At 51.7% G+C, this 27,587-nt stretch overlaps 7 protein-coding genes across 7 annotated transcripts; 5 read left to right on the top strand and 2 right to left on the bottom strand.

Moving 5' to 3' along the window:
* Nucleotides 1–987: 987 nt before the first annotated feature.
* Nucleotides 988–4,705, top strand: JCM6883_002675 (PDK1 family serine/threonine-protein kinase; the record flags this gene model as incomplete). Its single annotated transcript, XM_076631447.1, has 9 exons — nucleotides 988–2,196; nucleotides 2,260–2,446; nucleotides 2,514–2,566; nucleotides 2,642–2,751; nucleotides 2,827–2,924; nucleotides 2,997–3,090; nucleotides 3,160–3,325; nucleotides 3,386–4,528; nucleotides 4,598–4,705. The coding sequence occupies 9 exons, from the start codon at nucleotides 988–990 to the stop codon at nucleotides 4,703–4,705; spliced, it is 3,168 nt and encodes a 1,055-aa protein (XP_076488508.1).
* A 738-nt stretch (nucleotides 4,706–5,443) lies between these two features.
* On the bottom strand, nucleotides 5,444–7,503 carry JCM6883_002676 (uncharacterized protein; the record flags this gene model as incomplete). The annotated part of the gene is made up of 2 exons (XM_076631448.1): nucleotides 5,444–6,828; nucleotides 6,894–7,503. The coding sequence occupies 2 exons, from the start codon at nucleotides 7,501–7,503 to the stop codon at nucleotides 5,444–5,446; spliced, it is 1,995 nt and encodes a 664-aa protein (XP_076488509.1).
* Nucleotides 7,504–10,860: 3,357 nt separating this feature from the next.
* Nucleotides 10,861–12,547, top strand: JCM6883_002677 (endonuclease III domain-containing protein; the record flags this gene model as incomplete). The annotated part of the gene is made up of 4 exons (XM_076631449.1): nucleotides 10,861–11,466; nucleotides 11,528–11,579; nucleotides 11,638–11,896; nucleotides 11,971–12,547. The coding sequence occupies 4 exons, from the start codon at nucleotides 10,861–10,863 to the stop codon at nucleotides 12,545–12,547; spliced, it is 1,494 nt and encodes a 497-aa protein (XP_076488510.1).
* A 646-nt stretch (nucleotides 12,548–13,193) lies between these two features.
* On the top strand, nucleotides 13,194–15,157 carry JCM6883_002678 (uncharacterized protein; the record flags this gene model as incomplete). The annotated part of the gene is made up of 8 exons (XM_076631450.1): nucleotides 13,194–13,368; nucleotides 13,611–13,694; nucleotides 13,757–14,179; nucleotides 14,240–14,559; nucleotides 14,624–14,803; nucleotides 14,893–14,929; nucleotides 14,997–15,076; nucleotides 15,137–15,157. 8 exons carry the CDS (start codon nucleotides 13,194–13,196, stop codon nucleotides 15,155–15,157), a joined length of 1,320 nt encoding a protein of 439 aa, XP_076488511.1.
* A 451-nt stretch (nucleotides 15,158–15,608) lies between these two features.
* Nucleotides 15,609–19,504, top strand: JCM6883_002679 (uncharacterized protein; the record flags this gene model as incomplete). The annotated part of the gene is made up of 6 exons (XM_076631451.1): nucleotides 15,609–15,799; nucleotides 16,081–16,216; nucleotides 16,276–16,379; nucleotides 16,439–17,965; nucleotides 18,035–18,336; nucleotides 18,402–19,504. 6 exons carry the CDS (start codon nucleotides 15,609–15,611, stop codon nucleotides 19,502–19,504), a joined length of 3,363 nt encoding a protein of 1,120 aa, XP_076488512.1.
* Nucleotides 19,505–19,849: 345 nt separating this feature from the next.
* JCM6883_002680 (uncharacterized protein) lies at nucleotides 19,850–22,398 on the bottom strand (the record flags this gene model as incomplete). Its single annotated transcript, XM_076631452.1, has 4 exons — nucleotides 19,850–20,069; nucleotides 20,129–21,515; nucleotides 21,585–22,135; nucleotides 22,325–22,398. The coding sequence occupies 4 exons, from the start codon at nucleotides 22,396–22,398 to the stop codon at nucleotides 19,850–19,852; spliced, it is 2,232 nt and encodes a 743-aa protein (XP_076488513.1).
* A 1,292-nt stretch (nucleotides 22,399–23,690) lies between these two features.
* Nucleotides 23,691–27,014, top strand: JCM6883_002681 (uncharacterized protein; the record flags this gene model as incomplete). The annotated part of the gene is made up of 8 exons (XM_076631453.1): nucleotides 23,691–23,832; nucleotides 23,970–23,982; nucleotides 24,420–24,697; nucleotides 24,765–25,226; nucleotides 26,090–26,112; nucleotides 26,191–26,421; nucleotides 26,498–26,512; nucleotides 26,568–27,014. 8 exons carry the CDS (start codon nucleotides 23,691–23,693, stop codon nucleotides 27,012–27,014), a joined length of 1,611 nt encoding a protein of 536 aa, XP_076488514.1.
* Nucleotides 27,015–27,587: the final 573 nt, after the last annotated feature.

Raw genomic sequence — 27,587 nt, forward strand, 5'->3', positions numbered from 1 at the left:
CAGAGCGTGATTGCTGCCATGCGCGATCTATTCGCAACGAGGTTGCGAAATCTTCATTTTGCTTTTTCGAGCTCATTTCCGCTCGCTTTTCAAATACCCTTGCCGGCATATTTTGGTCGCATAAACTGTAATCATATTCAAACCCTCCGCTTACACACAACATGCTGCGAAAAGGTCGAGCCTCGACTTCCTCCACTTTTCGGCTCGAACATTCGTTCGACTCTTCGAGACTCTTTCGAACTCCCACTCACTCATCCCTTTCTCTCGCCAATGCATTCTAGTTGAACGCAGCAATCCCATCCACTTCGACCTTACCACGCCTTTCGATCCAAACAGGGGCCGGTTCGATCGTCTTGAGGATTTTGTTGATTGTTTCGTGATTCGATTCAAAAAGGGGAGGAACGTTCGACGACCAACAAACGGCGTACTGGGCAACTCGTAGTCGGTGAGAATACACAGAACGTGAGTCCTTCTGTTCGAGTTCACGAGGGGAGAAACGCGATCGGGAAGGGGACAGAGGACAAAAAAGGGAGATCCGACTCGGTTCGATCAAGCTCTCGTTCTCGTCTGGATAAGGTTTTACTGAACAGGAGTGGATAACAGTACGGGAGAGCAGGGCAGACGCAACGTGATCCACTCAAGAAGTTGATCGATGAACGAGAGATCAGATGGGCTGACTAAATCATCGCTTCTCTCCCTGTCTCGCTGTCCGTAGATTCAAGTCGTAGAGCAACGAGATCACCTTCAGAGCAAAGCGAAGAAGAGCGACACAGGGAATAGGCCGAATCGACTCGTCTTTCGCTATCGAGTTATCGACTATCGCTCGCTCGCGACTTTTTTGTTCAACGATCAGAACCTCGCAACTACTCGCTACCTCCTAACCTCTCGCTTTGATTCGACTCGACTCGCAACATCTCCTTACACCTCGCGTTGTTCTCCCTCTTCTTCGACTTTCGGCTTTTCTCGCTCGATCAATTTTTCTAAACGATGTCGGCTTCTATCGCCGGAACGACATTCTTCTCTTCCTCCTCGAGTTCATCACCACGTCGACCACAAACCGGAAGATCTTCGCTCCAAGCCCGGACGGCCTCTGCCCCTTCCCTTCAAACGACGGCTTCTTCTTCCTCGTCCGCCTCTTCCTCCTCTGCGACTTCTCCTCCTCTCGCTCCTTCCCCGATGACTCAATCCTCGTTCTCGAACCACCCCTACCCTCAAATGGCACATCATCTCGCCTCTTCTACCGTCGTTCAACCCTTGCAACCTCTCACACCAATCTCTTCCCCTTCGACCACTTCCTCCCCTCCCCCTCTCTACTCGAATCAGAGCGTCGTCTCGTTTGCCTCGACAACGAGTTCGGCAAGTTCAATCACAGGAGTTAGTAGGGCTTCAAGTTGTAGAAGTACGAATTCGGTCCAAGCGGTCCCGATCAAGAAACCTCAACGAGGACCTGTCGTACCTCGGATCGTCACTCGAGGATTATCCGCAATTGGAGCGTACGGTCTAGGTTCGCCAACAACGACGATGCCACCTCCGACAGCTACTCTGCCCTCTCAGCAGCAAACTCAAAATCAAACTTCTCCTCCGAAAATCTTTGCACCGAATTCTCCTAGACCACTAGATAACGACAACAACGATGATGACGATGCTTCGAGCCCTCTACCAGCTCCGCCGATGCCCCAGTTCAGACAGAGCCATTCGTACGGTTCGGCGTGTTCTCCGGTCGAAGAAGGGACGAGCGCGAATAGTAGTAACGGGTCAGATAACGAAGGTAGTCGAATCAGAAGAGGGAGGAGAGTGGTTAGCTCTCCGGGAAACTGGACGATCAGGGATCGAGGGGAATCGAGCACGAGTACGAGAGGGAGAGAACGAGTCGAAAGTACGAGTTCTCGCGGAGGGAGGAATTCGACGGTTTCACCCGTTCGAACATCGATTTCACCGACTGGTACAGAGGGAGGGAGATTAACTGTCGCGAATTTGAGGTTAGACGAAGGAGGGAACAACGGAACGAGACCTAGAGAAACGAGTACGACTTCGAATGTGACGGTTACTTCTGCGAACGGGAGCACGACAAGTGGAACGAGTGGTGGAGGTGGGGTCAACATGATGATCCCAAATTCGATGGGAGTTGTAGGGAGTAAACGAACAGTTGAAGATTTCGAATTTGGGGAAGTTCTGGGCGAAGGTTCATACTCTACTGTGCGTTACCTTCTCTCCCTCAGTGTTCCAGGTCAGCAACTGAGAAGCGAAAGGGATGCTCAGGTGACACTAGTTCGAACCGTTCATCCACCTTATCGTTCCTACGCGCTCAAAGTCCTCGATAAAGAACACATCAAACGAGAAAAGAAGACGAAATATGTTCTCATCGAACGAGATACTCTCAAACAACTGGACGGTCATCCGGGAGTCGTGAGACTGTACTGGACGTTTCAGGATGAATGGTCACTCTGTACGTTCGCCCTTCATCTTAGTCATGCTCTTCCGTCAGATACTGAGTGAAGCCGGTCGTATGACAGATTATGTGCTCGAATTAGCACCGAACGGAGAACTACTAAAGTGGATCAAAGAGGTGCGCCGTCAAAGCAGAACTGCAATCTTTTTTTCTCGCGAAAAGCTGACTTTGTCGCATCTTGATGGAGAACAGTACGGCTCATTCGACCTTCGTTCAGCACGGTATTATGCCGCTCAGATCCTTTCCGCCGTCGGGTTCATGCACGGTAAAGGAGTTATTCACCGAGATCTCAAACCTGAAAAGTTCGTCTTCCCTCTCTTTTCTTCTTTGTCCGCTCCAGCGAGACCTCAAGCTGAATCGATGAACAATGCGTACAGTGTGCTGTTCGCGGAGGACATGAGAATCAAGATCACAGATTTCGGTACTGCGAAACTGCTGAAAAAGGAAGAACTCGTCGATGGTCGTCCTTCCGAAGGTGCGTTGTCGTCCTTTCACTCTCTCGGGTGTCAAGCTGACAGTGTAGTATTGGGATGCCAACGACGTACAGATCCGAGCGGTAGACCGAGAACCAGGTCGTTCGTCGGTACTCCAGAATACGTTTCACCAGAAGTTTTAACCGAGGGAAGAGAATCCTCGTTCTCGTATGCTCCCTCCTCCCCTAATCTGCTGCTTCCGTTCCCGTGGCTGATAGAGGTTGGCGCGATGTACAGGTCGGATTTTTGGGCGTTGGGATGTATTTTGTTCCAGATGCTCGCGGGAAGACCACCGTTTCAGGCAAGAACGGAATATCTCATGTTTCAGAAGATCATGAATCTCGAATACGAGTTTCCTCTCGGGTTCCCGCCGGAAGCGAAGGATCTCGTCGAGAAACTTCTCGTGAGTCTGCCGCTCACCTTTTCTATTGGGCTCACGACTGACCCGCGCTCGCCTTGATAGGTCGTCGACCCTCTGAAACGACTAGGAGGAGATCCTAAGAACGGCAACGGGATCGAAGCGATCAAATCCCACCCCTTCTTCACTTCTCACCTCACGAACCCTTCCGGTGCTTTCCCCTTGATGACCTCGAAACCTGCTTCCTCGTCCGCGTTACCCGAATCTGCATTCGACGAATCCGACTCGGAGGAAGACGAAGAGCAACTCCGACCATCTCTCCCGATCAACACGAACGATAATCTTCCACTACCGATTCGCGACAGAATCGAAGTCCCGAATGGATCTCCCGCGTCTCTTCCTATCAATCCCGATTCAGCTCCTCCTTCGATCCCGTCGCAATCTCCAGCTGCTGATTCTCCGAGAATACCAGTACCCGAACATCCCTTGGATCGACCTATCGATTTCTCCCGGATATGGACGATCTCGCCTCCTCAGATTCGAACGGGACTCTCTCAACCGATTCCGGTACACCGCGGCGAATTCGTCCTAGATCTCGGAGGAACTCGTTCGGGAGCTGCCTCCTCGATCGGAACAGGAGAAGAAGCCGCAGACGGATGGGAGGATGGAGCCCAAGCTAGCGTTTCCGATGACGATCAAGAAGAAGACGACGATCACGACGAAACTTGCTCGAGTCCGACGAGTGCGAGTGCTCGAGATTTACCCTCTGGAAGAGAATTCGGAGTGGGGAAATGGTCAAACGTCCTCTTACCCTCCGAGATGATCCTCCTCACTTCTCCCGTCCTCCAACGACCTTCTTCCGCTGCAGCAGCTCGTTCCGCCCTCCTAAGATCATCGAAAATCAAGTTCCCCTCAAAAGTTCCCTCGTCTCTCAACCCTCTCAATTTGATCACTTCGGCCGCATCTGTCTCGAACGCTTCTACCGCAACTGGTCATTCCTCCTCGGGAGGTCCCGTCCCTCCAACTATCGCATCGGCCCCTCTACCAGCAGGAACGAAAGAACGAACTCTCATTCTCACCGACTATCCTCGACTATTGTGCATCAAGGAGACTCCGAAGAAGATCTCGATCAAGAACGAAGTGTTCTTGGGAAGTGCTCTGAGAGGGGGAGTGAGAAGGGAGGGAGTGAGCGCGTTTATCGCGGTGGAGGAGTTGGGAACGGAGGGAAAAGGATTCGTCGTGAAAACAGTCAGTTCTGCTTCTCACTCTTCCTTCCAAGGTGAGTGATAGCCAAGCTGACTTGTTCGTGAGTAACAGTCCCAACGAAATCACAAGTATTACGAACCGTCAGGTCAAGCATCGAGATGGATTCATGAATTACGAGAAGCTCATTCTGCCGGACTTCAAACTCAACCTCGTCGTTGAACCGGAAACACATCACACTCTTCCTTCTCTATATATATAACGCACTAGTCTCTCTCTCTCTCTCTTTCCTGGATCACATCACACACCAAACATGAGGCTTTATTCGTTTCTTCGCATTGTCTCTCTCTTCTCCACATAATCTCTTCTCGACTTCGCCCAATAGTCTCCTACTTCTTTGTTGAGTCTCTCTCACTCGATCTCACCTCGCTTTAGCATATATTTTCTTCCACCTCTCGTCGTCTGCTTTAGCTCGTAAAATCTTCGCACGCATCTTGTAACAACTCTGCTTCTTTCTCTCTCTCTCTTTCGTCATGCACTCTCGGACCGTTCGGAGAGCGGCGAGTTTAGGGAGCAGTAAGAAAACCTGTTTCGTAATTCCGGGAGGAGAGAAGTAACGAGGGGAATAAGTAAAAACGAAGAGAATAAGGAAAGAACGAGGGTATCGTGAAACAGCTGTAAAAGAAGGGTAGGGGGAGAACGATAAGGTAGCGAGCGATAGGTGCAATGAACAAAGGAAGAACGAGAGGCGAGAAGAGAATGATAGAGCGAGCGAGAGGAGGGGTAATCATTAGAAGAAAGAGAATTGCGATCCGTTTCGAGGCCGTAGTAGGAGAAAGACGAGGCGGAAGTTGCGAGAGGGATAGTAAGAGGATGTTCTGAGCGTGAAGTCGGTAAGCGAGCGTTGAAAACGAGAAAGAAGGATCTAAGCTGAAAAGTCGGAATTTGGCGAACGTCGAATCATCTCTTAAGTCCCCTCAACGTTCTCCCAACTTTCCCACTCCCAACCTTGGTCAACCCCAACCCGCTCGTCAAATACGAAGTCTGATTCTCTTTCCCCAATCCGCCTAGACCCTCTCTGATCGAGATAAACATCGATGTTACGTGAACAAGATCCCGAAGAGTTTCGTTTGATAGGACTCCGCCTTGAAGTCCTTGATCGGGGGAGAAAGAACCGAGTGGGATGGAGGGCAGTGTGGGAGGGAGTAAGAGAGTGGAGATCAGTTTGGGGTGATGAGGTGCGGGTCGGAGAGTTGCGAGTTGGAGACGACGTAGAGAGGGAGAGGGCGACATCGAAGAAGAAGACGGTGGAGATGATGCAGTTGCATCGGAACGAGAGGAAGAGGAGGACGAAGAGGGATACAAGAGGGTACAGATGAAAGGACGTTCTGAATCTTCCGGATCACTCGATTCCCCTTCATCTTCCGATTCTTCCCGTCCCTCCTCATCTTCCATCGCATTCGGTGAAGTACTCATCCCAGTCTGTAACTCCTCGTCCTCGGGAACGACTTGAGGAATGATTCCTTCGACGATTTCTGAACTTCTCCTACTCGCACTGATCCCGATCGAATCGCTCCCTCCCGACGACGAAGGAGATCGACTCATCCCTGCCGTTCGACTCTGACTGACACTTCTACTTCTACTTCGAGTCTTCTTGCCCATTCTTCTGTACTCTTGATCTGACGCTCGAACCCATTCGAGTCGAACCGTCGTGTTCGGACTCGGCAACCCTCCCGCTTCACTCACTTGCACGAGATCGTCTCGTAGCCATTTCCTCACGACGAACGCGTATCCTACTGCCGGAGTCGAGGAGTGCAAGGTTCCGGTAGAGTTTGAAGAGGGACTTTTCGGAGGAGGTGAAGTCGCAGAAACGGGGGATTGAATATTTGTAGCATCGTCGGAACCGGTTCGTAGGAGTGGTACAGTACGTGGGGTGGGAGTACCTTCGGAACTGACGAGAGAGGGGAGGAATTTCGTTGAAGTCGGAGAAGAAGCGGAGAGATTCGAGGAAGTAGAGGTTGAACGAGAGAATAACGAGAAGGACGAAGCCGAGGTAGAAGAAGGTAACGATTGTTGTTGTTGTTGCTGTGACGTTGGGGCTTTGGGAGAAGAACCGAGAGTGAATCGTTTGAATTTCGAGAACAGGTTATTCGTCGGAGTCGACGCTGAATTTGAAGCTGAAGCGACTGTAGGAGGAGCAGTAGCTCGAGGTGGAGAGTTCTGAGGAGTGATGGCCGTCGAAGAAGTCGGAGGAGGAGGTTGGGAGAGGTCGATCGGGTCAATGATTGCGAGATTACTCATTTCGATTCCTCGTTTCAAGAACTTCGCGACTCGTTGATCCGTGCCTGTACAACATGAAGGCTCTATTAGCACGGCGTCAACCGTGGCTGAAGAGATGGGACAAGCGTACCGGCGTCCGTCACAACCGTCGGTAAAACTGAATGAAAATTGAGATTCAACAACGGCGTGACCCTCCTTCTCGACGGCGTTCCCGAAGCCGTCGTCGAAACACTGTTCGTACTTCCTCTACTCCTCGTCGAACCTCTCGAATTCGTTCTCCTCAACGACTCTCCTCCTGCTCCGCTTGAACCTGCTCCTCCTCCTTCTTGAGCGAGTGTTTGATCGTGAGTATCGCTCGAACGACTCCCGGATCTACTGACTGATGCTCCTGCAATCGCATCGAAACTGACTGCACTTCCACCAGCCCCAGGAGGTCCGATCGAACCACTCCCATTGAGACTCTGAGCGGAACCTGCTCTTCCCGCTCCTCCTCCTTCCCCAAACGATCCAGCTCTAGAGGAACTCCCACTGTACTCTCCACTCCTTCTCCCTCCCGGTACGCTCAGGTTCTCCCCTGTTGGTTGCTGCCGAGAGATCGAAGGAACGAGTAATTGGATCTGCAAGTTCAGTGGATGGTTGTGAGACCCGGGCGGAGGTCGGACCAGGACGAATAGGTCGGGAGCGAGGTTCTGACCAGGGGTAGAGGACCCCGAAGGGGCAGTACGTGGTCGGACTGGCATCCCGAGACGAGGGAACCAAGGTTGATGTTGAAAGAACCTTAAAGATCGAATAAGCAGCTTCTGTCTAGTGTCTTGAGGCGTGGGCTGGTCCGATGAGGTGTATTCGGGAGGTATGGCGCGAAGTCGAGAAGAGAAGTGAGAGCGAGAGAACCGAGCGACTCGCGAGGTTTTGGTTGCGTAGACTGTTGTTTTCGCGCTGCGGCTTGTGAACTCAAAAAATTACCCTAATCGTATAAGATCGTAAGAACTAGTACAATACATAGCCTGAACACTATCTGAACTCGAACAGCAAAGTTCGCCGTGGTTCGCGAAAGAGTCGGGATTCCCGTTTCCTTCCGCGATCCCGTTGACCCCGAGGTAGCTTCTACAAATAGCGTAGGGGAACGTCCCAGGAACGAGAGAACGTACGTCCGAGAGCCCGAAGGAAGTGATCCTGAAACGAGAGTTCAAACCAAGTCTGAGCTCAGCTAGGGATTCTCTCGCGAGTCAGAGCGCAGCGTGTCTTACTCCGCCTACTCGAGACTGTTCGGAGGAGAAAGGGAGCGCGGTGATCGTGCGGATTCGAAGGAACGAATAACAGGTCGTTCTCGAAAATTCCATCGTATAATTGAGAGTAAGACAACGGATTGCAACATGGAGATCATCGTTGAAGCTACACAGATGCGTCGGAAGCACTTTGAAAACGATTGAAGGTGAGGGGAGAGACCTATGAAGAAGGAGGAAACGAAACGAAAGAGAGTCAGCTCAGTAAATCCTCGTTTTTTCGCCGTCAAAGTTCTGTTTTCCACCTTCTCCCCAAAACCGTCCTCTGCGTGTGTTCCTTCTACGTGTCTCCACTCAATTACTATCGTAGCTGTATAAATCGTCACGTTTGGCGACTCTTCAACCCGCAACTTCCCAGTAAGCGTTTGGTATGGTTGAAGAAGTCTTGTCGCGATGTCCCTATCTCTAGGTGGGTTTTCATCATTGCGGCGTAGAAGGTAACACGCAGGCGAGGGCGATTGTCGGGGAGAGGAGGCAGGAGGAAAGTGGAACAGAGGCTTACAGCGAGGGCGAGCGACCGGAAAGCTGGTCGAGTGCTGAAGTAGGGCGTGAGCGAGCAAATGAAGTATGACTGGCAGGCGAAGCTGTTGAGGTTCGTTGCGATGAGGTTCGAAAAAAAGTCGTAAAAGATCAACACCGGGCGAACGGCCTGGCACCAGGTGGCCGCGTTATCAATGGTCGGGAGAAGGTTTGAGATGATTGGGAAGCTGGTGGATGAATCGAAGAACGGAAAAGAGGACAGGAAGTGAAGAGAACGAAGGAAAGAGACGAACACAAAAAGTTCTCCTTGTCTCCCACCAACCTGCTCGCACCGAAAATTCAGCCTGAAGTGTACCTGTGAGTACAAGATTGAATCCTTCCTATACGGCCACCTGGTATGCTCCAAAAATCCCTCCGAGTCTTTTTGCCAGCGACTGTTCCTCGATCCTGTTGCTGGGCTTCGCTCGCTTCGGTACTCGACTGTCTGCGCCTTACCTTCGTCTGATCGCACACAAATCATACTGCTAGCTCGGCGCTTGAGTCGTACCACTCACTCTCCGATCGCGCTCGTACCCTCTTTCCCGCTCACACCTCGAAATTCAAAAGGTCAATCTCTGCTTCTGCTTCGCACACTGCTACCTATTGAACACTCCGCTCTCGGTCCAACGACTCTTTACGACCCACTAACGACCCATTCACGACCTCATCCTCACGATCTCACCCTAGCTTCCCTCGCGGAATTTCCCTTCGTTTCCTTTTCTCTTCGGTTCCCCCGCTCCCCCTATCCAATGCTCACTTCTCTGCTATTCGTCACGTCCTTGTTCTTTCTCCTCGTCAGTCAAGTGTCTGCAGCTCCGTTCCCAGCCCCGACTCAGCCGCCCATCAACACACTTCAAAACCGTGCTTCGATTTCGGCTCGTCAGTACGTCCCGGGTGAATCTGTACCATACTTTCCAGCGGAGATTCCTTCGTGTCAAGGTACGTTTCAGTTCCCTATATGGAAGTGAGTGATGCAGAGGAGAGGGTACTGACTGATAGGAGAAAACAGCTTGTCAACCGGAATGGGAGGGGATTTCGAGTTGTGCAGCCGCAGCTCCTGCTTTCGAGGTGAGCGATCCCAGTTCTCTGCTGATACAGATTCGAGGGCGGGATGAGCTGAATATGAATATCTGGAACTCGTCGCAGAATTGGCAAAATGTGAGTTTTCAACTTGAAGCTCAGTTTCGAATTCGATTTTGCAGGTCTCGTCTCCTTTCAGAGCGCTCATTAGCTTCGTTACGATCTTCGCAATGCCTCTAGATGATCTGTGAGTCTGTTCCCCATTGGATATCTTGCATCAAGGGAGAACGACCGAACATTCTGCCCGTCGTGAACAAATACAGTCAATCCAGCGTCCTTCTATAACGCTATCAAGTGCTCCTGTACAGATACCTTCACATCAGCCTGTAAGATCGTGTTAACTTCAATCGATATTGCTCTCCGAACCAAAGCTCACGTCGAGAATTTCATTTGCCAGACCCTCAATGCGTCGACTGCTTCGTTCAGGTACGTACTCTGCTCTCGCCCAGATTCGAAGGGCAGTGTCGCGAGAAGTGAGCGACTGAGTTCGCTCGCAACCGCAACAGACAAATCAATGTCAAGAATTCCTCGGAGTTCCCTCTGAGCACAATGCGTCGAGCATGTACGTCCGCTCCGGCTTCACGTCTTTTCTACCACTTCTCTGAAGCTCGTGAGTGAGCTTGATCCAAAGAGAGCTTCGGACTGACGAGCATTTTCCGTCATTTCGTTCCTTTCAGCCTTGACGGAATCCGAAACGTTTGCGGATTCGGGTCAGCCCTGATTGGGAACATTGCAAAGTCACAATCGTCTGCCGGAATCAACTACACCTACACTGGTGAGCCCAGTCTTCTTCATAAAGCTCTTTTCGAATTAAGGAACGAAGCTCACTTATTCTTGTCCGTTCGCACGTTCACGTTGGTTCAACCTGAAGGCGTTCCGTCCCAAGGTTATTCGATCGCGACGTCGATTGGAGTCGGCGGAATGGACTACGGAAGTGCGCAAGGGGCGACGAGTCATGGTGACTCGTTGTCTGCGAAGTTCGGATTTTCGCTCATTTGTAGCCTTTTCATCTCCGCTTCTCTTCTCCTCTTCTGATCTGGGCTTGCCTTTGCATTCCGAGTTGCATATCGGTACTCGATCGTGAGAGGAATTTGAGAGAGAACTTCGCCGTGACGTCGTTCAACTTTTTCCTTTTCTCCCTTCCCTCCCTTCCCCTCGATACAGTACACGCTTGACACGATTCACCGGCGTCTCGTCAGCAGTATAACCTCCAAGATGGCTCGTAAAGCCCCAATCAAACGAACCTCCTCGCCGCCTTCCAAATCTTCGCCCGCTCCTTCTTCCCCTCTCTCTTCACCCGAACCAGATGTCAAACCCAAAACAGAAGACACGAAACCGAAGCTCTCTGCCTCTGCAGTGAAGAAGATCCAGCTCTACGAGAAGACCTTGGAATCGGGCACTCCCTTTCCTCACTGGCCTCATCCGACTCCTTCTGAGGCTCAACTCGTCGCGGATCGACTCGCTTCCGTTCATGGAATGCCTACTCGTCCCGCCGTACTTGTCGATAAACCCGGAGCGCCTGCCGGTTGTGGAGCGACTCCTTCAGTACTCGATGCTTTAATCCGTACGATCCTGAGCCAGAATACGACGAGTAAGAACAGTACGCGGGCAAAACTGTCGATGGATGAAAAGTATGGGAGAGCTCAGTACAGGAAAGTGCTTGAGGGAGGGGAGGAATTGTTGGAAGGTACGATTCGATGCGGTGGATTGGCGAAACAGAAGAGTAAGAGTATTATCGGAGTGCTGAGGAGGTTGGACGAGAGACAGAGGAACGAGGGGAAGGACAAGGAGGAATTGAGTTTGGATTGGTTGCACAATGAAGTGAGTTTTCATTCGCTTTGTTTTCGCTTTTCTCGACTTACTGACCAAGTTTTGCTTGCAGAGCGACGAAGACGCCATGAAGGAGCTCATCTCGTACGACCTAGTCGGAATCAGTACGTTCCATACTCTCCCAACTCTCCGACGCTAGACTGACTCTTTTCTCGCTCGCAGAAACGGCTTCTTGCGTTCTCCTCTTCTGTCTCGGCCGCTCCTCCTTCGCTGTCGACACACACGTCCATCGTCTCACTCAATCGCTCGGCTGGCTCCCTCCTACCGGCTCCGTCCATACCCTCTCTCCCGACTCTACCGATCTCAAGAATCCTCAATACACTTCCTCCTCGAAAACGACTACTCCTCCTTCTCGCGATCAAACGTTCTACCACCTCGACGCAACCCTGCCTGATGAGCTCAAATATCCGTTACACTCGCTGCAAGTACCCCTTCCCCTTTGTTCTCACTGTGACTTCCCCATCTAACGTGAGAGGACTCGGTATGATGATGTAGGCTGGTGAGGCATGGGAGAGGCTGCGTGTCATGCGCTGCGAACGGCGTAACGACTCAGGATTTCGTCGAGACTTGTCCGATTGAGGATCTGATCGTTAGGAGCAGGAACGGGAAGAAGAAGGGAGCAGCGAAGAAGAAAGTTAAGGTTGAGAACGAGGAAGGGAAGATTGTGGGAACTGTCAAGGAGGATGAGGAGGGAGAAGTCGAGATCGACGTCAAGGAGGAAGTCAAGAACGAAATTGGGGAAAGGAATCAGCCCGTCAAAGAGGAGGAGGGTGTCGACGTCGAAGAAGAGGTCAAGCAGACGAAGAGACCGACGAGAAGAAATGCGAAACGAGCCACGACCGTCAAGGACGAAAGTAGTTCGGAGGAGGAAGAGAAGCCAGCCGCGAAACGACCTCGTGTCAAGCGAAACCCTTCTTCTACTCTCGACGAGGCTTTACCGAAGTCAAAGAGAGGAGCTGCAACGCAGAAGAAAACGAAGGGAATGGAGCACAGTGTCGACAGGGACGAAGCGGAGATGAGTGGCAGAGCTTGGGAGAGACAGGAAGGGACGATGCACGGACTGGATGCGTAGAGGACGAACTTGTATACTGCTGGAAGAATGTTGTTGTGCCCTCGATCAGAGACACCTAGAGATAGGGACATCGCGACAAGACTTCTTCAACCATACCAAACGCTTACTGGGAAGTTGCGGGTTGAAGAGTCGTCAAACGTGACGATTTATACAGCTACGATAGTAATTGAGCGATCACGTGGAAGGAACACACGCAGAGGACGGTTCTGGGGAGAGGGCGGGAAACAAAACTGTGACGGCGAAAGAAACTCGAGGATTCACTGAGCTGACTCTCTTTCGTTTCGTTTCTCCTCCTTCTTCACAGGTCTCTCCCCTCACCTTCAATCTTGTTCAACGTGCTTCCGACATATCTGTGTAGTTCCGATAGTCGCCATGCTGCAAATTCGTACTGCTTTCCCGATAGTCAGCTGGCGGGAACGAGTCATTCTGCGAGATGTCAAGTTCTCGCGCTCTCGCGATTGTACCTTCGCCCGTCCTGCTTCTCTCGCGATGGAATGTACTGTGTTGCAGCGACAGTCTTGCGAGATCCTAGAGACGAAATCATGACCCAAGACTTGTACCGCCTCGCCGCGAAGAACCTTTCCCGATTCTCTCTTCTCTCCCTTCCCCTTCACTTCCCCTTCAACTTCATCCCAACTCACGAATCATGGGTCTCGCATCGAAACTAGCAGCAGCCGGTGTACAACCCGCCGGTGGAAACAGCGCCGCGCCATCTGGAGGAGCAGGAGGTTACGGACAGTCTCACCCTCTTCCTCAAACTCCTCAACAACCCCAACAAGGCGGACAATACGGTGCACCTCCTGCCTACTCGAACCAATACGGTAAGCTCTCAGTCTCGATACAGCGCGATAAAGGAATCGAAAGGTGGGGGACGATGACGAAACGATAAACAACACGGGAACAAAGAGGGGAGCCCGGGGGAGTAACTGGGCAAGATGAATTAGGATTCAAGGAGGTGATAGTGATCAACTAGTCTCGATTGAACTCGCACCGGAGGAGCAACAGAGCTTTCCTCTTCCTTCGGATTCTCTTGGCTGACCCATCCACTTCGCAATCGTTCCAGGTCAACAATCTCAGCAATCTCAGTATGCTCCTCCCTCAGGTCCTCCCCCTTCGATGACTCCCGGAGGTGGAAGACCCCAATCCGGTGAGTCTTTTCCGATTCTCGTTTCCCTTCTTCGGCTCACTGAGTCCTCACGATCGATGCAGGTCAATACGCTCCCCCTCCTGGTCCTCCTCCTCCCGTTGGCGCCGGTCAACAATACGGTCAACAGTACGGTCAACAATCTCAATCCGCTTACGGACAGCAACCTCAAGGCGCATACGGACAACACGCTCAACAATCAGCTTACGGACAAGCTGCTCCTCCTCCTCCTCAAAACCGACCTCCTCAAGGTGGAAACGCTTCGACCGCGACGGATCCCAACGTGATCTTCAATTTGTTGAAAGCTACCGTCATCGATCAACACATTGAAGCTTTCTACCCGGATCCGAATCAACTCCACGGACTCGCTCAAAGGATCGCGAGCAGTGGAGCTTTGCAACAGGTCGCGACGGAATGGAGGATGCCCTTGGAAATCGGAATGGATTTGGCCAAGTTGGCCTTGTTCGATGTTATTCTCTACTGCGATGGTGAGTCCCAAACATTCTCCTGCTTCTGAGCTAGAACTGACGACTCTCTCGCTTGTGTAGACTCTGGTTCGATGGCTTTCGAAGAAGGAGGATCTCGTATTGACGACTTGAAGCTCATCGTTTCCCGCGTCGCATTCGCCGCCTCGTTGTTCGACGACGACGGTATCGAAGTTCGCTTCATGAACTCTCGAATCGAAGGAAACGGACTTAAGACGGAGCAACAAGCCTCAAACCTTGTTTCGCAAGTTAGATTCAGCGGTTTGACGCCCTTGGGAACGAACTTGAACAACAAGGTTCTTGAACCTTTGGTTCTCGGTCCTGCGAGGGCCAGGAGGTTACAGAAACCCGTCCTCATCATTGCCATCACCGACGGAATTCCCGTGAGCTTCTCCCCTCAATCTTCCTTGTCTTGATTCGCTGTCTGACCCACCTGTACTTTCTCAGGGTGGAGAAGCCCGTGATACCTTGACGAACGTAATCGTCAACGCAAACAATGTCCTCCGTCAAACGCACTACGGTTCCGATGCCGTTTCGTATCAATTGGCTCAGGTCGGAAACGATCAAAAGGCGAGGGCTTTCCTCGAGGAGATCGATAGCCATCCGATCGTTGGAGATTTGGTTGATGTAAGCAATTCTTGACCATCGCTCCCCATCTTCAACTCTTGACCAATATTCCCTATCTTCTGCTGATGTACTCTATGCCTCTAACACAGTGCACCTCAAACTTTGAGAACGAAAGTGAAGATATGGGTGTGTATAATCCTCGCAATCTCAGACTCGATCCCCCTCTGACCATTCTCCGTTCGTTCGCTCACAGCCCGAGCAGTTCCTCCCGTCGATTTGACACCCGAGTTGTGGCTCGTCAAGATGCTTCTTGGTGGTATTGACAGCAGTTATGTAAGTGGCAGTTCCAGCTGAGTCCTAGGTGAGAAGAAACTAACCGACTTGTGATAATAGGACAAAACCGACGAACGCTAAATCGCACGATCGCGGCATTTGCTGGAGATTTGACGTTGATGCAGAGGTAGTTAGATGGGGACAGTACATAGTTCGGGAAACGGGGCCGCGGAAACTGGGAGAGAACGGAAACGAAAATACGATATTGAATAACCTCCTTTACTTAGTTCCTACTGATTAATCGATTCCCTGTACATGACCGAGCACTAGTTGTGGAGATTCAGAGAGCTAGCACGTTCTCACTAGTTTTCGCAAGACGCGTTTTTGACGTCGAGTCGAGAACGCAAGGAACGTTGTTTTCGCGGAAACTTCTCTTTCACTGTTTCGACTCCGTCTCGCCTTCCGCATCGTCTCCAGCTACATTCGCATCGCATCGCATCGTTTCTCGCATCCAGTACTCAGCATATCAGCATCAACCGTCTCTCTCTCCTCTTTCGACGTCACGCACCAGTAAACGCCTCAACAACACTCGATGGCGTCCGACGAAGCATCAGCAGTAATCTCAGCTAGCCAAGATGTGGGTCAGACAGTAGTCGAACGCGCAGAAGAGGTGGAGACAGAACAATTCGGAAAAGAAGATGAAACGAGTCAATCACCCATTTTGACCTCGAACAAGGGCAAGGGGAAAGCTAGAGGGAAGGATAGGGACACAGGAGCGTATGGGTAAGTATAGCTTCTCTTCACAGCCAGCAAAGCGACGTTCTCGGCGTCTCTCGTCATAACGAAGAATGGTGGTCTCTCACAAGGACGATAGAACGGTCTGGAACTCTGGGGAGGGAGACAGGATGTAGCTAGGCGTCATCAGATCCACGGGAACTGGCACTGAAGCTCGCAGGATGTCGAAATGTGGCGTTTTCAGTATCGAAACTTCGCTTTCTAACCTCCAATTCTGTGCTTCAGCCGTTCGTTCTACTGACCAGAAGCTCGTATATCTCATCCTACAGCTCCTCTCCGATCCAGAACCTGCCTTTTGAGTGCTTGACGCACGTTTTCGCCCATCTTCCTCCGCGCGAACTGGGCACCTGTCAACTTGTCTGCCGGCTGTGGAACGAAGTCGTTGGGGACGAGACAAGCTGGAGAGTGAGTTAGTTCTCCCATCCTCGGAGACCGCGAGAACTAACTCTGGTGCATTGGTGCAGACCGCTTTCGAGATGTATTACGGCGTAAATGCAAGCTCGTTAGGGAGAAGGATCGAGCCTTCTTCTTGGCGAGCTGAGTATATCGCCAGAGTAGCCCTCATGAGGTACGTATACTCATTCCTTCACTCTGAACCGCGAAATTGACGACGAAGAATTCCTGTAGATTATGGCATCGCTCTCGAACTCCTACAGTCACGACAAACCCTTCTCTCGGCGCCTTATCTTCCATCTTCATCCAACTACCTTCCACCACATCGAATCCGCTTCAGCTTTCACGACCTTCGACTCCATCTCGCCCAAGTCGAGATCCCAACTCTCCTACCGACCTCCCGCTTCTCTCCCTATCCCTCCCTCTTGGCGCCGCTATTCACTCCCTGCCCTTCACCGGTAAACTCTCGAAACGGCCTCTCCTCTCGACTCCGATCGATCACCTTGGTCGACCCTTACAGAACCTCGCGCTCATCTCGACGACCTCGTTCGCTATTTCTCCTCAAGACGGGAGCCGGTTGATCTGGGGGATGCGAGATGGAAGTATTCGTATCTCTAATAGCACTCCTACGGGAGGAATCGCTGGGAATGGTGGGAGGGGTTCAGTCGGTTCGACGATTGACCAAGGAGAAGTGAGACAGATCTTCGAAGCGCATCGAGAAGGGACGGCGGTACAGTTGGTCACGTTCTCGAACTTGGGAGGAACGGGCAATGGGAAGTTGATGCAGGGAGTGAAACAGAGGATGGAATTGTTCGTTAGTATTGGGAAAGATGGAGGAGTCAATGTTTGGAGTTTGAACGTTCCGCCAGTTCAAGGGGCGAGGGAAAGAGCTCCTCCGGCAGTCAAGGTCTGGTCGAGTCGGTGGGACCTAAATATCGTTCAACCTTCTTCGACAGCGACCGCGAACGGAGGAGTGACAGCGGCGGAAGTCATGCGACATCGAGTCAAGACCACGGCGGTCGCATTCGACTCGGGATGGATAGGAAGACATAACGGAAGACCGGCGTGTCTGGCGATCGGAAGGAGCGATGGAAAGGTCATCGTTTGGCCGTCAATTGATCTGCCTGAAGGAGGAGGAGCCCTCAGCCCTTCCGTCGAACCGCTCGTAATTGACCCTCACGAGATTGGGTCGGTCGATACTCTCATCTTCGATTCACCGTCACCATCGAACGGCTCGAGATCCCTCCTCGCTCATTCCGAAGATTCGACAAAATTCACTCGTTACACCTTCTACCCCGATAACTCCTTCACTCAAGTCGTCTTCGGTCACCCTGTACCGAATCAACTCTCGATGATCACTTGTCTCGCGGTTGATTTCGACGAACCTCCACCTCTACCGCTTCCCTCGCAACCTGCGACTCCGAGCGAACACTCCGCCTCAATCTCTCTCGTTCCGCCTCGACTCATCTCGCTCGCTTCCTCCTCGACTCTTCCCCCTCTGTCTCGCACGAATTCGACGTCGATTCTTCCTTCGTCTGCAGCAGCGTTCGGCTCGAAGTCTTTCGGGAGAAAGAAATACGTCGTCGCGGGAGACTTCGAGGGTCGAGTCTACGTCTGGGATTGGTACACAGAACCGGAGAAGGAAGGAGAGATTGTGGCACCCTCGAAGCTTTTACAAGATCTAGAGATTCCGGATTCAGGCGGAAAATCGAGTAAAGTTACAGCGCTCGAAATTACGGAAGCGGGAGTATTCATCGGAGGGTGAGCCTTTTAGACTTCTCATCTGTACTACGCAAGAGCGTTTGCTGATGAGTTCTTTGGTCGTCTCAGTTTGGACGGTACTCTCCGATTCTATTCCACTCTCGGTCCGCCTCAAGCTTCCCAATCTCCCGTGAGGACGTTCCGAGAACGCTCGGCTCCTCGACATCCTTCTCGAATGCTCGCGCAAGGTCTCATCCCTGAAGACGACGAGGAGAGGTGGTTGGTCAGTCATATTCGAGCGAATCGAGATTGCGTCGTTGCTGCGATCGGAGGTCGGATCCTCGCTTGGAGGACAGAGGCGGTTCTTAAGAAGAAAGGAGCGCCTGGATGGAAGACTGGGAAAGTCACGGCTAGACAAGAGCGATTCAAAGGTGAGTGCGGAATGTTCGTCGTCGATCCGAATTTTCATTGATCATGGCTCCGTTCCACATCACAGCAAACATCGAGCTGCAACATCAAGTGCGGGAATCACTCTCGGCACTATCAGCAGAATCTTCGGCACGAGTCGAACGATTCGACGAAGAACATCGTTTGACTTCGCAATTTGGACTCCCTCCGTCGCTCGACAATTTCACAGAGGAAGAAGCGATCGCGTTCGCGATGATCTTGAGCGCCGAGGAGGAAGAGAAGAAGTTGATCGCGCTCGCTATGGATAACGGAAAGGGGAGAGAAGTCGAAGAGGAGGACAGCGAGTGGGAACAAGCTCCGGACGAGTGGTTGAGGGAGGACCTCGTACTCGATGAAGACTTGGACGATCGACCTTCTGGATCTGGACTTCGTCGAGGATCAACGATTGTGATCGACGACTACGAAGATCGAGCAACAGGCGGAGGATCTCATCCGCATTCTCCCTCAACTTCACTCAACGTTCCTTCCTCTCCCTTTCTCCGCGGTTCCTCACTCACAAACGGTTCCCCTTCCCCATCTCCCCGTTCTTTCTCCGCCTACAACTGGAAGCCCGCTTCCGCCGCGTCTTCCCCTTCCCTCTCTGCGCTCGGATCTCCGACAACTTCAAACGCGAAACTTCAAATCTCCCCTCGACTCGGACCGACTTATGGATCTTCGTTCTCGAATTACGCGAACGATCCCGTCCCGGATATGGATCCATCTCTGTGGCCGACTGCAGCTTCGACTTCAACTTCTCCTCCTCCCTCAAGTCGAAAACCTTCTTTCGCTTCTCCTTCTCCCTCTCCCTCGCCCTCAACCAGCTCTTTCCCGATCAACTCGTCGACCTCTCCGCCGGTTGCCGGTAGCTCAAGCACTCCGATCCGACGAGGATGGTCCCAAGTCGCAGGAGCTCGTGCTTCTCCCTCTCCGTCTCCCGTCGCTCGTGCTTCTCCCTCTCCGTCTCCCGTCGCTTCATCAAGCACCAAAACGACTCCAGCAGCTCCTTCATCTCTTCTATCCGATCAACTCAAAGCGAGTCAAATCGCAGCTGAAGAGGAGGAACGAGAGCGACGGAGAAAGAGGGAAGAAGAAGATTTGAGGTTCGCTTTGGAATTGAGTTTGGTCGAGGAAGCTAGTAAACTCGAGATCTGATCCGAGCACTCTCGTCGGAGTAGTGAAGGAACGAAGGAATGGGATGATTTACAAGATGAGATGGGAAATTAAGCTCGAAAAAGCGAAAGGAAGTGATATCAAAGGGGGGTATTGCTGAATGAAGCAAGAGGTATGAAACGATAAGTAGTAACGGGGGAATCAATGATGAGAAATGCGAAAAATGCTAGAAATGGGTAAAAGACAGTCAGAGAAAATGGTATTAGATTAGGTGTTGAAATCAAGTAAAGTAAGGGGGTAATCGTGTATATGCGAGAGTGAAAATGAGAGGAAAGAGAGAAGCGAGAGAGGAGAGAGAGGGTCTGTTAGATGAGAATGAGAACGGGCTCATCTGTGGAGTTTGCCTCCATCGACCGAATTGTTCTTGGTCTTCTTGACGAGTTTACTCGAAGTACGATCTTTCGACGAAGTTCGAGAATGAGGAGGAGAAGGAGCTGCACGAGTTGGTTTCGAGGGAGCGAACGTCGGAGAAGTTAGAGGAGTCGACAAGGTCGAAGCTGGACAAGTCGGAGAGACCGAGTCGGAACATTTGACGTGACATGCGTATCTGCGATCAAAGGGGTGTCAGCTCTGCGAGTCGCTCAAGAAGAGAGTGAGAGCACTAACCCGCAATCGTCGCAAGCCAAATAAGCTTTCATCATTCCCAGTTTCTTCGCACACAACAGACATTTTCCCGTTGCCAAGACGGCACTCGAGTAGACTTGACCGTTCTCGAGTCGTCCCGCGTTGTCCCACGAGGTACGTTTATCGTCTTTCGAAGACGAAGCTGAAGAGACTCCACTCCCAGCGCCGAGTCCGAGAGCCGCAGTCGAGTACGAGTAAGGAGAGAAGCTACCGAGGAAACGTTGTAGTCCAGGCTTGATGAGACTGAATCGATGAGGCGCTTCAGGCGTCGATGTGACGATTTGAGGAGGTTGTTGGAAAGCGGAATGGAAAACGTCTCGAGCTTCTTCCGCTTCTTCGTCCGGTTCGTGTTTGTCATGATTTCCTCCTACGACGGCGTTCGCGATTGAGAGAGTCGAAGTTCGAGCCGTGAGATAAGAGAGTTTGTGGGGAGAGTCGGCGGCGGAAGAGTTTGCGATAATCGTCGCGGTTCCTTCGTCTTCGTCTGCTTCTGGGTCGAGGAGGTGCGCTTTCGAGGCCGAGGGTTTGTTACCGTGAGCGGCAACCCATGACGGAGGAAGGGAAGGGAGAGATCCACTTCGATTGTGTTGAGCTTCGCCGGGTAGAGTGCTTCCACTCGTACTTCCGAGAGTTCCGTAAGGTCTTCCTCCTCCTCCTCCTCCTGCCGCTGAAGGACGAGCGATGATCGTACTACGGGGTTTGACTACGCTCGTAGAGTACTGAGAAGTCGTTTCCTCCGTTTCGTCGATTGGAACGTCCGCTTCTGCGAGAGCCAGAAGTGCTTCTCCATCGTCCTCCGATTCGCTTCCTTCCCTCGATACGGGATGACCGAGCTTCTTTCCTGACGAGTCCGACGATCCTCCTCCTCCTCCTAAGAAGCTCGAACTGATCTTGACTTTCCCTTCGAAGCTCGGTAATCTCGGTGCTGAAGGTCTCGCTCTTCCTCCTCCCGGTTTCGAACCTCTCTTCGTCGTCCCCGCATACGAGATCGATCCGACGTTTCCCTTCATACTCGCCGTCGTCGCCGAGTTCGCTCCTCTCGTATGAGCATCACCTTCCCCTCGATCTTCCCTCGCCAAAACTTGCCTCTCAATCTCCCTCAATTCGTTCAAAATCTCTTTCATGACTGGTCGACGTTCGGGATACGTATCGCAACATCGGAGGGCGAGATCGATGAATGCGGAGGGACAGTTCGAGGAGACGGAAGAACGAACTTCGGAAATGTCGAGACCGTAGTCGGGAGGAGAACGCACGAAATGATGTTGAGACGTGAGGGTACGGGAAGCGATCTCGATGAAGAGGACTCCGAGGGAGAAGACGTCGGTCGAGAGGGTGAAGGGTTCACCGAGGAGAATCTCAGGGGACATGTCTGTGAGAATCCGAATCGCGAAAGAAGTCAGTTTTCGTATGAAACTTCCTTCGCAAGAGTTCCACTCACATCCGTCGGTACCGCAATAAGTCAAAGGTCTCGATTTCTGTACCTCTGCCGAAGCCGACTGTTCATCGACGACCCTAGCCAATCCAAAATCGCAAACTTTCAACCTTTCGTTTTCCGTGACCAACAAGTTTTCTCCCTTCAAATCCCTATGCATACAACTCCTCGGGCTCGCATGGAGATACGACAGAGCCCTCGCAATATCGATCGAAAAGGACATTCGTAACCTCCGAGGGAAAGGAAGTGTTCGATCGAGGATATATTGTCGTAAATTCCCTCTCGGTAAATATTCCGAAATGATGAGAATCCTCGTCGGTCTCGAAGTTCCATCATCCGTGATCGCGTCTTTCGGAGGTGGAGGTGCGAGACATAACCCGACGTATTGAACGACGTTTGGGTGTCGAGCTTGTTGCATCAGGGAAATCTCTCGGTAGAGGTATTTCTCTACGTCGTACTCTTGCGAACTCATGACTTCTTTGATCGCGACGTCGATACCGAGGTATTCTCCTTTGTAGACGCAACCGAACGATCCTTTCCCGAGTCGAATCCATTCGCTAAATTTCGTGGGAGAGAGAGAGAGGAACGAAAGTGGTCAGCTTCAAGTGCATTCATCCGTCTCCCGTTATGAAGGGTTTCCAATCAGCCGTTTACCCAGTCAACTCCTCCATCTAAATGATGTGATACGATGCCAGCAGCAAAGACCCTCGAGAGAGAAGTGCAATGACGGAGTTGAATGAACTCACTCTTCAGGACTCAAATCCGAGTACAGAATCTTGTCGAACCGTTCTGGCGGGTGTCCATCTTTCGTTCCACTCATAGAAGGTATTCCAAGTGATGGTGGGCTGTCGGGGATCGCGAGAGAGAGAGGAGTGTGCGGCCGAAGGGAAGATGAAGAAAGAGAAAGTCGAGAGAAGAGGTTCGAGGGGAGGGAGGAGATTGCGCAGTCGAGTTGGCGTCAGAAAGATACAGCAAGCGTCAGTCTTGACTGACTCAAGGCTCAGGAGGATCGAGAGAGGGACGAACGCTCGAACTTCCTCATCAACCCCCTTTCGATTTTCCCTTCCTCCTCCTCTTCCACCCAAATTGACCTCCCAAACTTTCGCGATTTCGTCCAACCCTCTCTTGACCGGACTCTTCTTCCTCTTTCGTACTACTCCTCCTTCTCTCAAGTGCAACGCGTCCCGTTCTCCCTCTTCTCCTTCTGTAAGTTCCTCTCCCTCTCCTTCTGAAGACTCGGATTCTCCTTTTGAAGAGGGCGACGCGTTTTCTCGTTTCTTTCGACATGGAGTCACTTGGTGAGTTAGTTCTAGAGGCGGTGGAGGGCGTGGTGGAGCTCGAGCGAAATCGGAAGAGGAGAAAAACATCCTTCAACTTGGGAATTGGAGTCCGGGCTCACTGCGAAATTGATTGAACGGGTCTGTTGAGGCTGTTTCTTGGGGTCGGCAGCGTGGCTGGGGGATGTTGAAAGGTCTAGGAGTCGAGTAGGAGGGAGGAGAGGTAGGGAATGATACGAGACGAGCGAGCAGAATGCACGGCATGAAATTCGGAAAGCATCTCCTCTCTGGCAAAGTTTCGAGCGATGGAATGAATTAAACTTCATATCGATGTGGCAAACTTTCTCTTGGAACCGTCGCTGACACTGCCCAGCTGACCCCACTGAGTGTACGGGTGGCGCAGAAGGAGTCGTCGTCGAGTCGAGAGTTTGAGTCTCTCCTTTCGTTCTTTCGGTCGTTCGGTTCATTTTCTGTGCAGAGAGCGATCCCCGAATCCTTCTGTCAGAGATCGACGTTACGAGTCTACTCTCGCACAGTTGTTCGGTACACGCTCGCCACCGTCGAAGGACCTCATCGCGAGGTTAGAAGGCCATTTTGAGAAGTTCTCGATTTTCACTTTTCCTACCTTTCGAAGGCTCAGTGGTTCCTTTTCGAAGGACGTAGCACGACTGAAAGCCATAGAGCGGAACAGCGATTGGAAGCATTTTGCGATTTTCAACTCTGCGATTCTTTTTTTGGCGCAAGAAATTTCACGGTTCTCCTCTTCCGATCCTAAACCTCCTCTTCCGTCCCTCCAGCTCCGCCAGGCTGCTAGCCTCTCACAAAGCACTCGATTATGCGTCCCTCTCTCACTTCCCTAGTCCTCCTCCTCTCCTCCCTCTCCTCGATCGCATCCGCCTCGCCGTCTCCTTCCGGCTCCGCATCAAGCACGAAACACAAAGTCAACGCAGCAGAGAACAATCCTGATGATCCTACTGGTACGTTCCCGTCTCTCGTCTCTCTCCTCTGTCGCTCGTTAGGGAGGGGCCTTTGTTCGATTCAACCCGCTCTCGAACCTCTCTCTCTCTCTCTCTCGTGTGCTGACACTGCTCGAATTGTCTTGATGGTACCATAGGGAAAGTACTCTAGTAAGCGCTCACATTCTGTTCTACGTATGGGCTTCTAGAGAGGAGGGATCGGAGGAGGAGGTAAACAGAGGGGGGGAACGCGCGAACTAGAAGAAAGTACTCGTTCGCGCAACAACGCGAGATTTCGGGGGGAAAGGATCGAAATACAATGAGGACAGGGAATGGATAACAAGCAGACGGGAGAGAGTGCACAGGAGGTTGGGCCTGGGGAGTCGAGGGCGAGATTAGCGGTAGGGCAATTTGGGGTCGATTGGGGCAGATCGAAGCGGGCTGTGAATGGCTAGGGCTGAGAAGCGAAGACGAGCAAAGGAACAGAAGTGATGGTGGAGCAGCTGCAGGACCAGGATGAGGCAATCGGAGCGAGACAAGGTGAATTCTCGATCGAGCGGAAAATGAAAACTGACCTATTTTTTTCGCTTTCCTTCTCGCTCAAACAGTATCACCGAACCTGCGTGTGGTTTCTACCGCTGCACAGTAACCTGGAACATTGGAGAATCCGTCGCCGTCAATTGGCTAGGACCTCCCGGAGGAGACGTCGCAGTTTCGCTGATGAGTAACATCGGAGGACCAACCTATGTGATCACGAACAGTATCGCTGGAACTTCTCAGGAGGGGTATTGTGACTCGGGGTATGGATTGGGGGTCGTCGCGCCTGGACATGAATGCGGGAGGGTAGAGTTTGTCGTACCGGATGGTTGGGAGAAAATGAACAACTGTCAGTCTTCTAATCTCTCTCTTTTCGACGCCTTCATGCGGTACTGACGCTCGACGTGACCTTGTAGACACTATCGTCGTTCAATCTCTGAACAACCCGGACGAAATCGGTTACACAGACATGATCACGATCGCGGCCGCGAACGCTTCAAACTCGGTTTCAGACGCTCCTCCTTCCGGTACTTCCGTCTCCCTTTTGACGATCGCCGCACCGACAACGACGAATCTCGGAGCTTCTACGAAACCAACGATCTCCGTCCCTTCTCCGACCGCCGTTACCGGTCAATCCTCTTCTTCCTCACTTTCAGCCGCCGATTCGAGCGCACGAGCTTCTTCAGGAAACGCTTCATCTCGAGGAGGAGTTTCGTCGAGCGTCGGCTCATCATTCTCGGCAGCTTCAGCCGGTTCATCCCCCTCAGCAACTTCCTCCTCGCAAACTCCTTCAAACGCTGCTGCATCTTCAAACATCGTCTTCACCAAGACTGGATCCGCATTATTCGCCGCCGCCGGAGCATTCGTCGCTATTTATTGTCTATAGGTACATTTGCATTGCATATCCTCATCGACTCTCTCTCATCTCATTATTTTCTCCACCATCTCTCGATACCGCTTTTTCCTTATCGCTACTAATCAACCCTTCACCAAAACTCCTCCTTGCAACATCTATCTTATTTTACCATCTACCATCCCCATTTCCCATCCTTACCTTACCCACCTCATTCGAGCCCAATTCTTTCGATTTCGCACGGCCCTAATACTCCTTCTCCACCATCTTTCCCAGCTGTCTCGAGGCTGTTTCCTCTGTGATTGCTCAGTACCACTGCCTATCCTTCTTAGTTACATATCTACCGCTGTGCGGCATTCTCGTTCTCTGTTACTTCTCCAACCTTTCGTATTTCGCATTTCGATTCTATTTTTTTCATTTTGTCGCAATCTCACCCCTTGCAGCGCCCGAGCGCCCTCTTCAGCTCTGTTTGCAAAGATGCGGCGCCCTTCTCGCTCGCCGTTGTCGTTATGAACGGAACGGACGATGTGAAGCTTGGACTTGCGAAACTCATTTCGACAATTTTTTCGCGCAGACAATTGATCGATCGGCAACCACGCAGCTCGTGTCGACTGTCTCTCATTTGAGATTTGCAACTTTCGTTGATCCAAGCTTAGATTTCGAGGAGAAGTCGGGGTCGACTCGTCAGAAATTTCGCCCTCGCGTTCGGTCGACTTCCTCTACTTCACTTTCTTCACACCACCTCAAGTCTCGTACTCGCACACGCAGCAGAAATGTACGTATTGCTACCCAGCCTCTTATGAGCAATTCCTGTAGTAAAAGCTGACGTTTTGGGATTTGTTGAATGACGATGATGAACGATTTCAACCAGGAGTCGACTCGCTTCAGTTGCCGCAAACTCTCGTGTACATGTGAGCACTCGATCTACTATCTCCTACGGCGACAAGGGCCGACCCGCTGACTAACGGCTCACTGCTCGTTCGATTCAGACTGAAAACGGCTCGGATGTTCACGCACTCTCCTCAACGATCTATGGTTCAGCCGCCGCAGGGATTAAGCGGTTCGAGATGAACGAGGAAGAAATGGACCCTCGCATGGCGGCGAGGTTCGTACGAGACGAACTTTTGATGGATGGGAATCCCTCGACCAACTTGGCCTCGTTCGTTACGACTTATATGGAACCCGAGGCTGAGCAATTGATGATGGACAATATGTCAAAGGTGCGGAACTGTTCTACTTCGACCGGATTATTGAAAACTTTGTCAGGCTGCTCACAGTTTTCATTTTGCCTCGCAGAATCTGATCGACCACGTCAGTTCTCGTTTTCCTGCATCGCTTTTCGACCGCTGACGAGTCGTGTATACAGGAGGAGTACCCTGCCGTCGCCGAACTCGAAAGTCGTTGCGTCAATCAGATCGCAAGGCTCTTCAACGCTCCTCTCGACGACGAAAATGCGGAAGCTCTCGGTGTATCGACGGTCGGTTCGTCCGAAGCGATCATGTTGGCGGTACTCGCCGCGAAACGTCGTTGGAAGCTCGCTCGCAAGGCAGCTGGAAAAGATTTCTCTTCGCCCAACATCGTCATGTCGGCTGCCGTTCACTGCGTTTTCGAGAAAGCCGCAAACTGTGATCGATTTTCCGAGGGAATCGATGGCAGCACGTTTGGAGTCCAATCTTGTTGCAATTGCTACTACGGGCTTCGCACGAACTTCTCTCCTCGAGTAGCGGAGAGTCAGAGACCGACGTTGTGGGTCGGAAGGTTTGGGAATCGATTAAACATCTTCACTTCTTCCTTCTCCCAGCTCGCTTGCTAATCTAAAACGCCACCCTCACTGTCGCCTTCCATCTCCACTGTTCACCTCAACTGATCATCCTCTTTCTCCCCCTCACCGCTCTCATGATTGTTCCTCGATGATCGCTGAACCAACGAACGTAATCGTCACTGCAGCACTTTCCTTATCCCGTTCTCGAAGGAACTACCCTTCCATATTCACTTCTATCGTCCATACAGTATTTGTTGGCGCTGAAGAAGGACGAAGTGCGGATTGGAAGGGTAGGAGAATAGGACTTGGGAGAGACGAATGAAGAGTATTGCAGGTCTTCGCGAAAGGGGAGTCGGACGCGGAATGGAGTGGTGAAGGTGGGAGGGAGGTAGAGTGGACGAGTAGGAGATGAGTGAAGAGTTTCCTGTATTTACCGAATGCGAAGAGGAAGATCTCGCAGGTGACGAAGGATACGGCGATAGAGATTGGCTCCAGATTGAAGGAGAATGGATCGAACGGAGAGGCCTAGAAGAGCGCATTGAGAGCAAAGTTGGGGAGCGAAACTGAGTTTACCGATTTCGACTACAGAGTGCTGAATGCTGAATGGGAAATGTGAGAACTACC

This window comes from Sporobolomyces salmoneus, assembly GCF_050403485.1.
Source record: "Sporobolomyces salmoneus JCM6883 DNA, S_salmoneus_JCM6883_v1_ctg17, whole genome shotgun sequence".
Lineage (NCBI taxonomy): Eukaryota > Fungi > Basidiomycota > Microbotryomycetes > Sporidiobolales > Sporidiobolaceae > Sporobolomyces > Sporobolomyces salmoneus.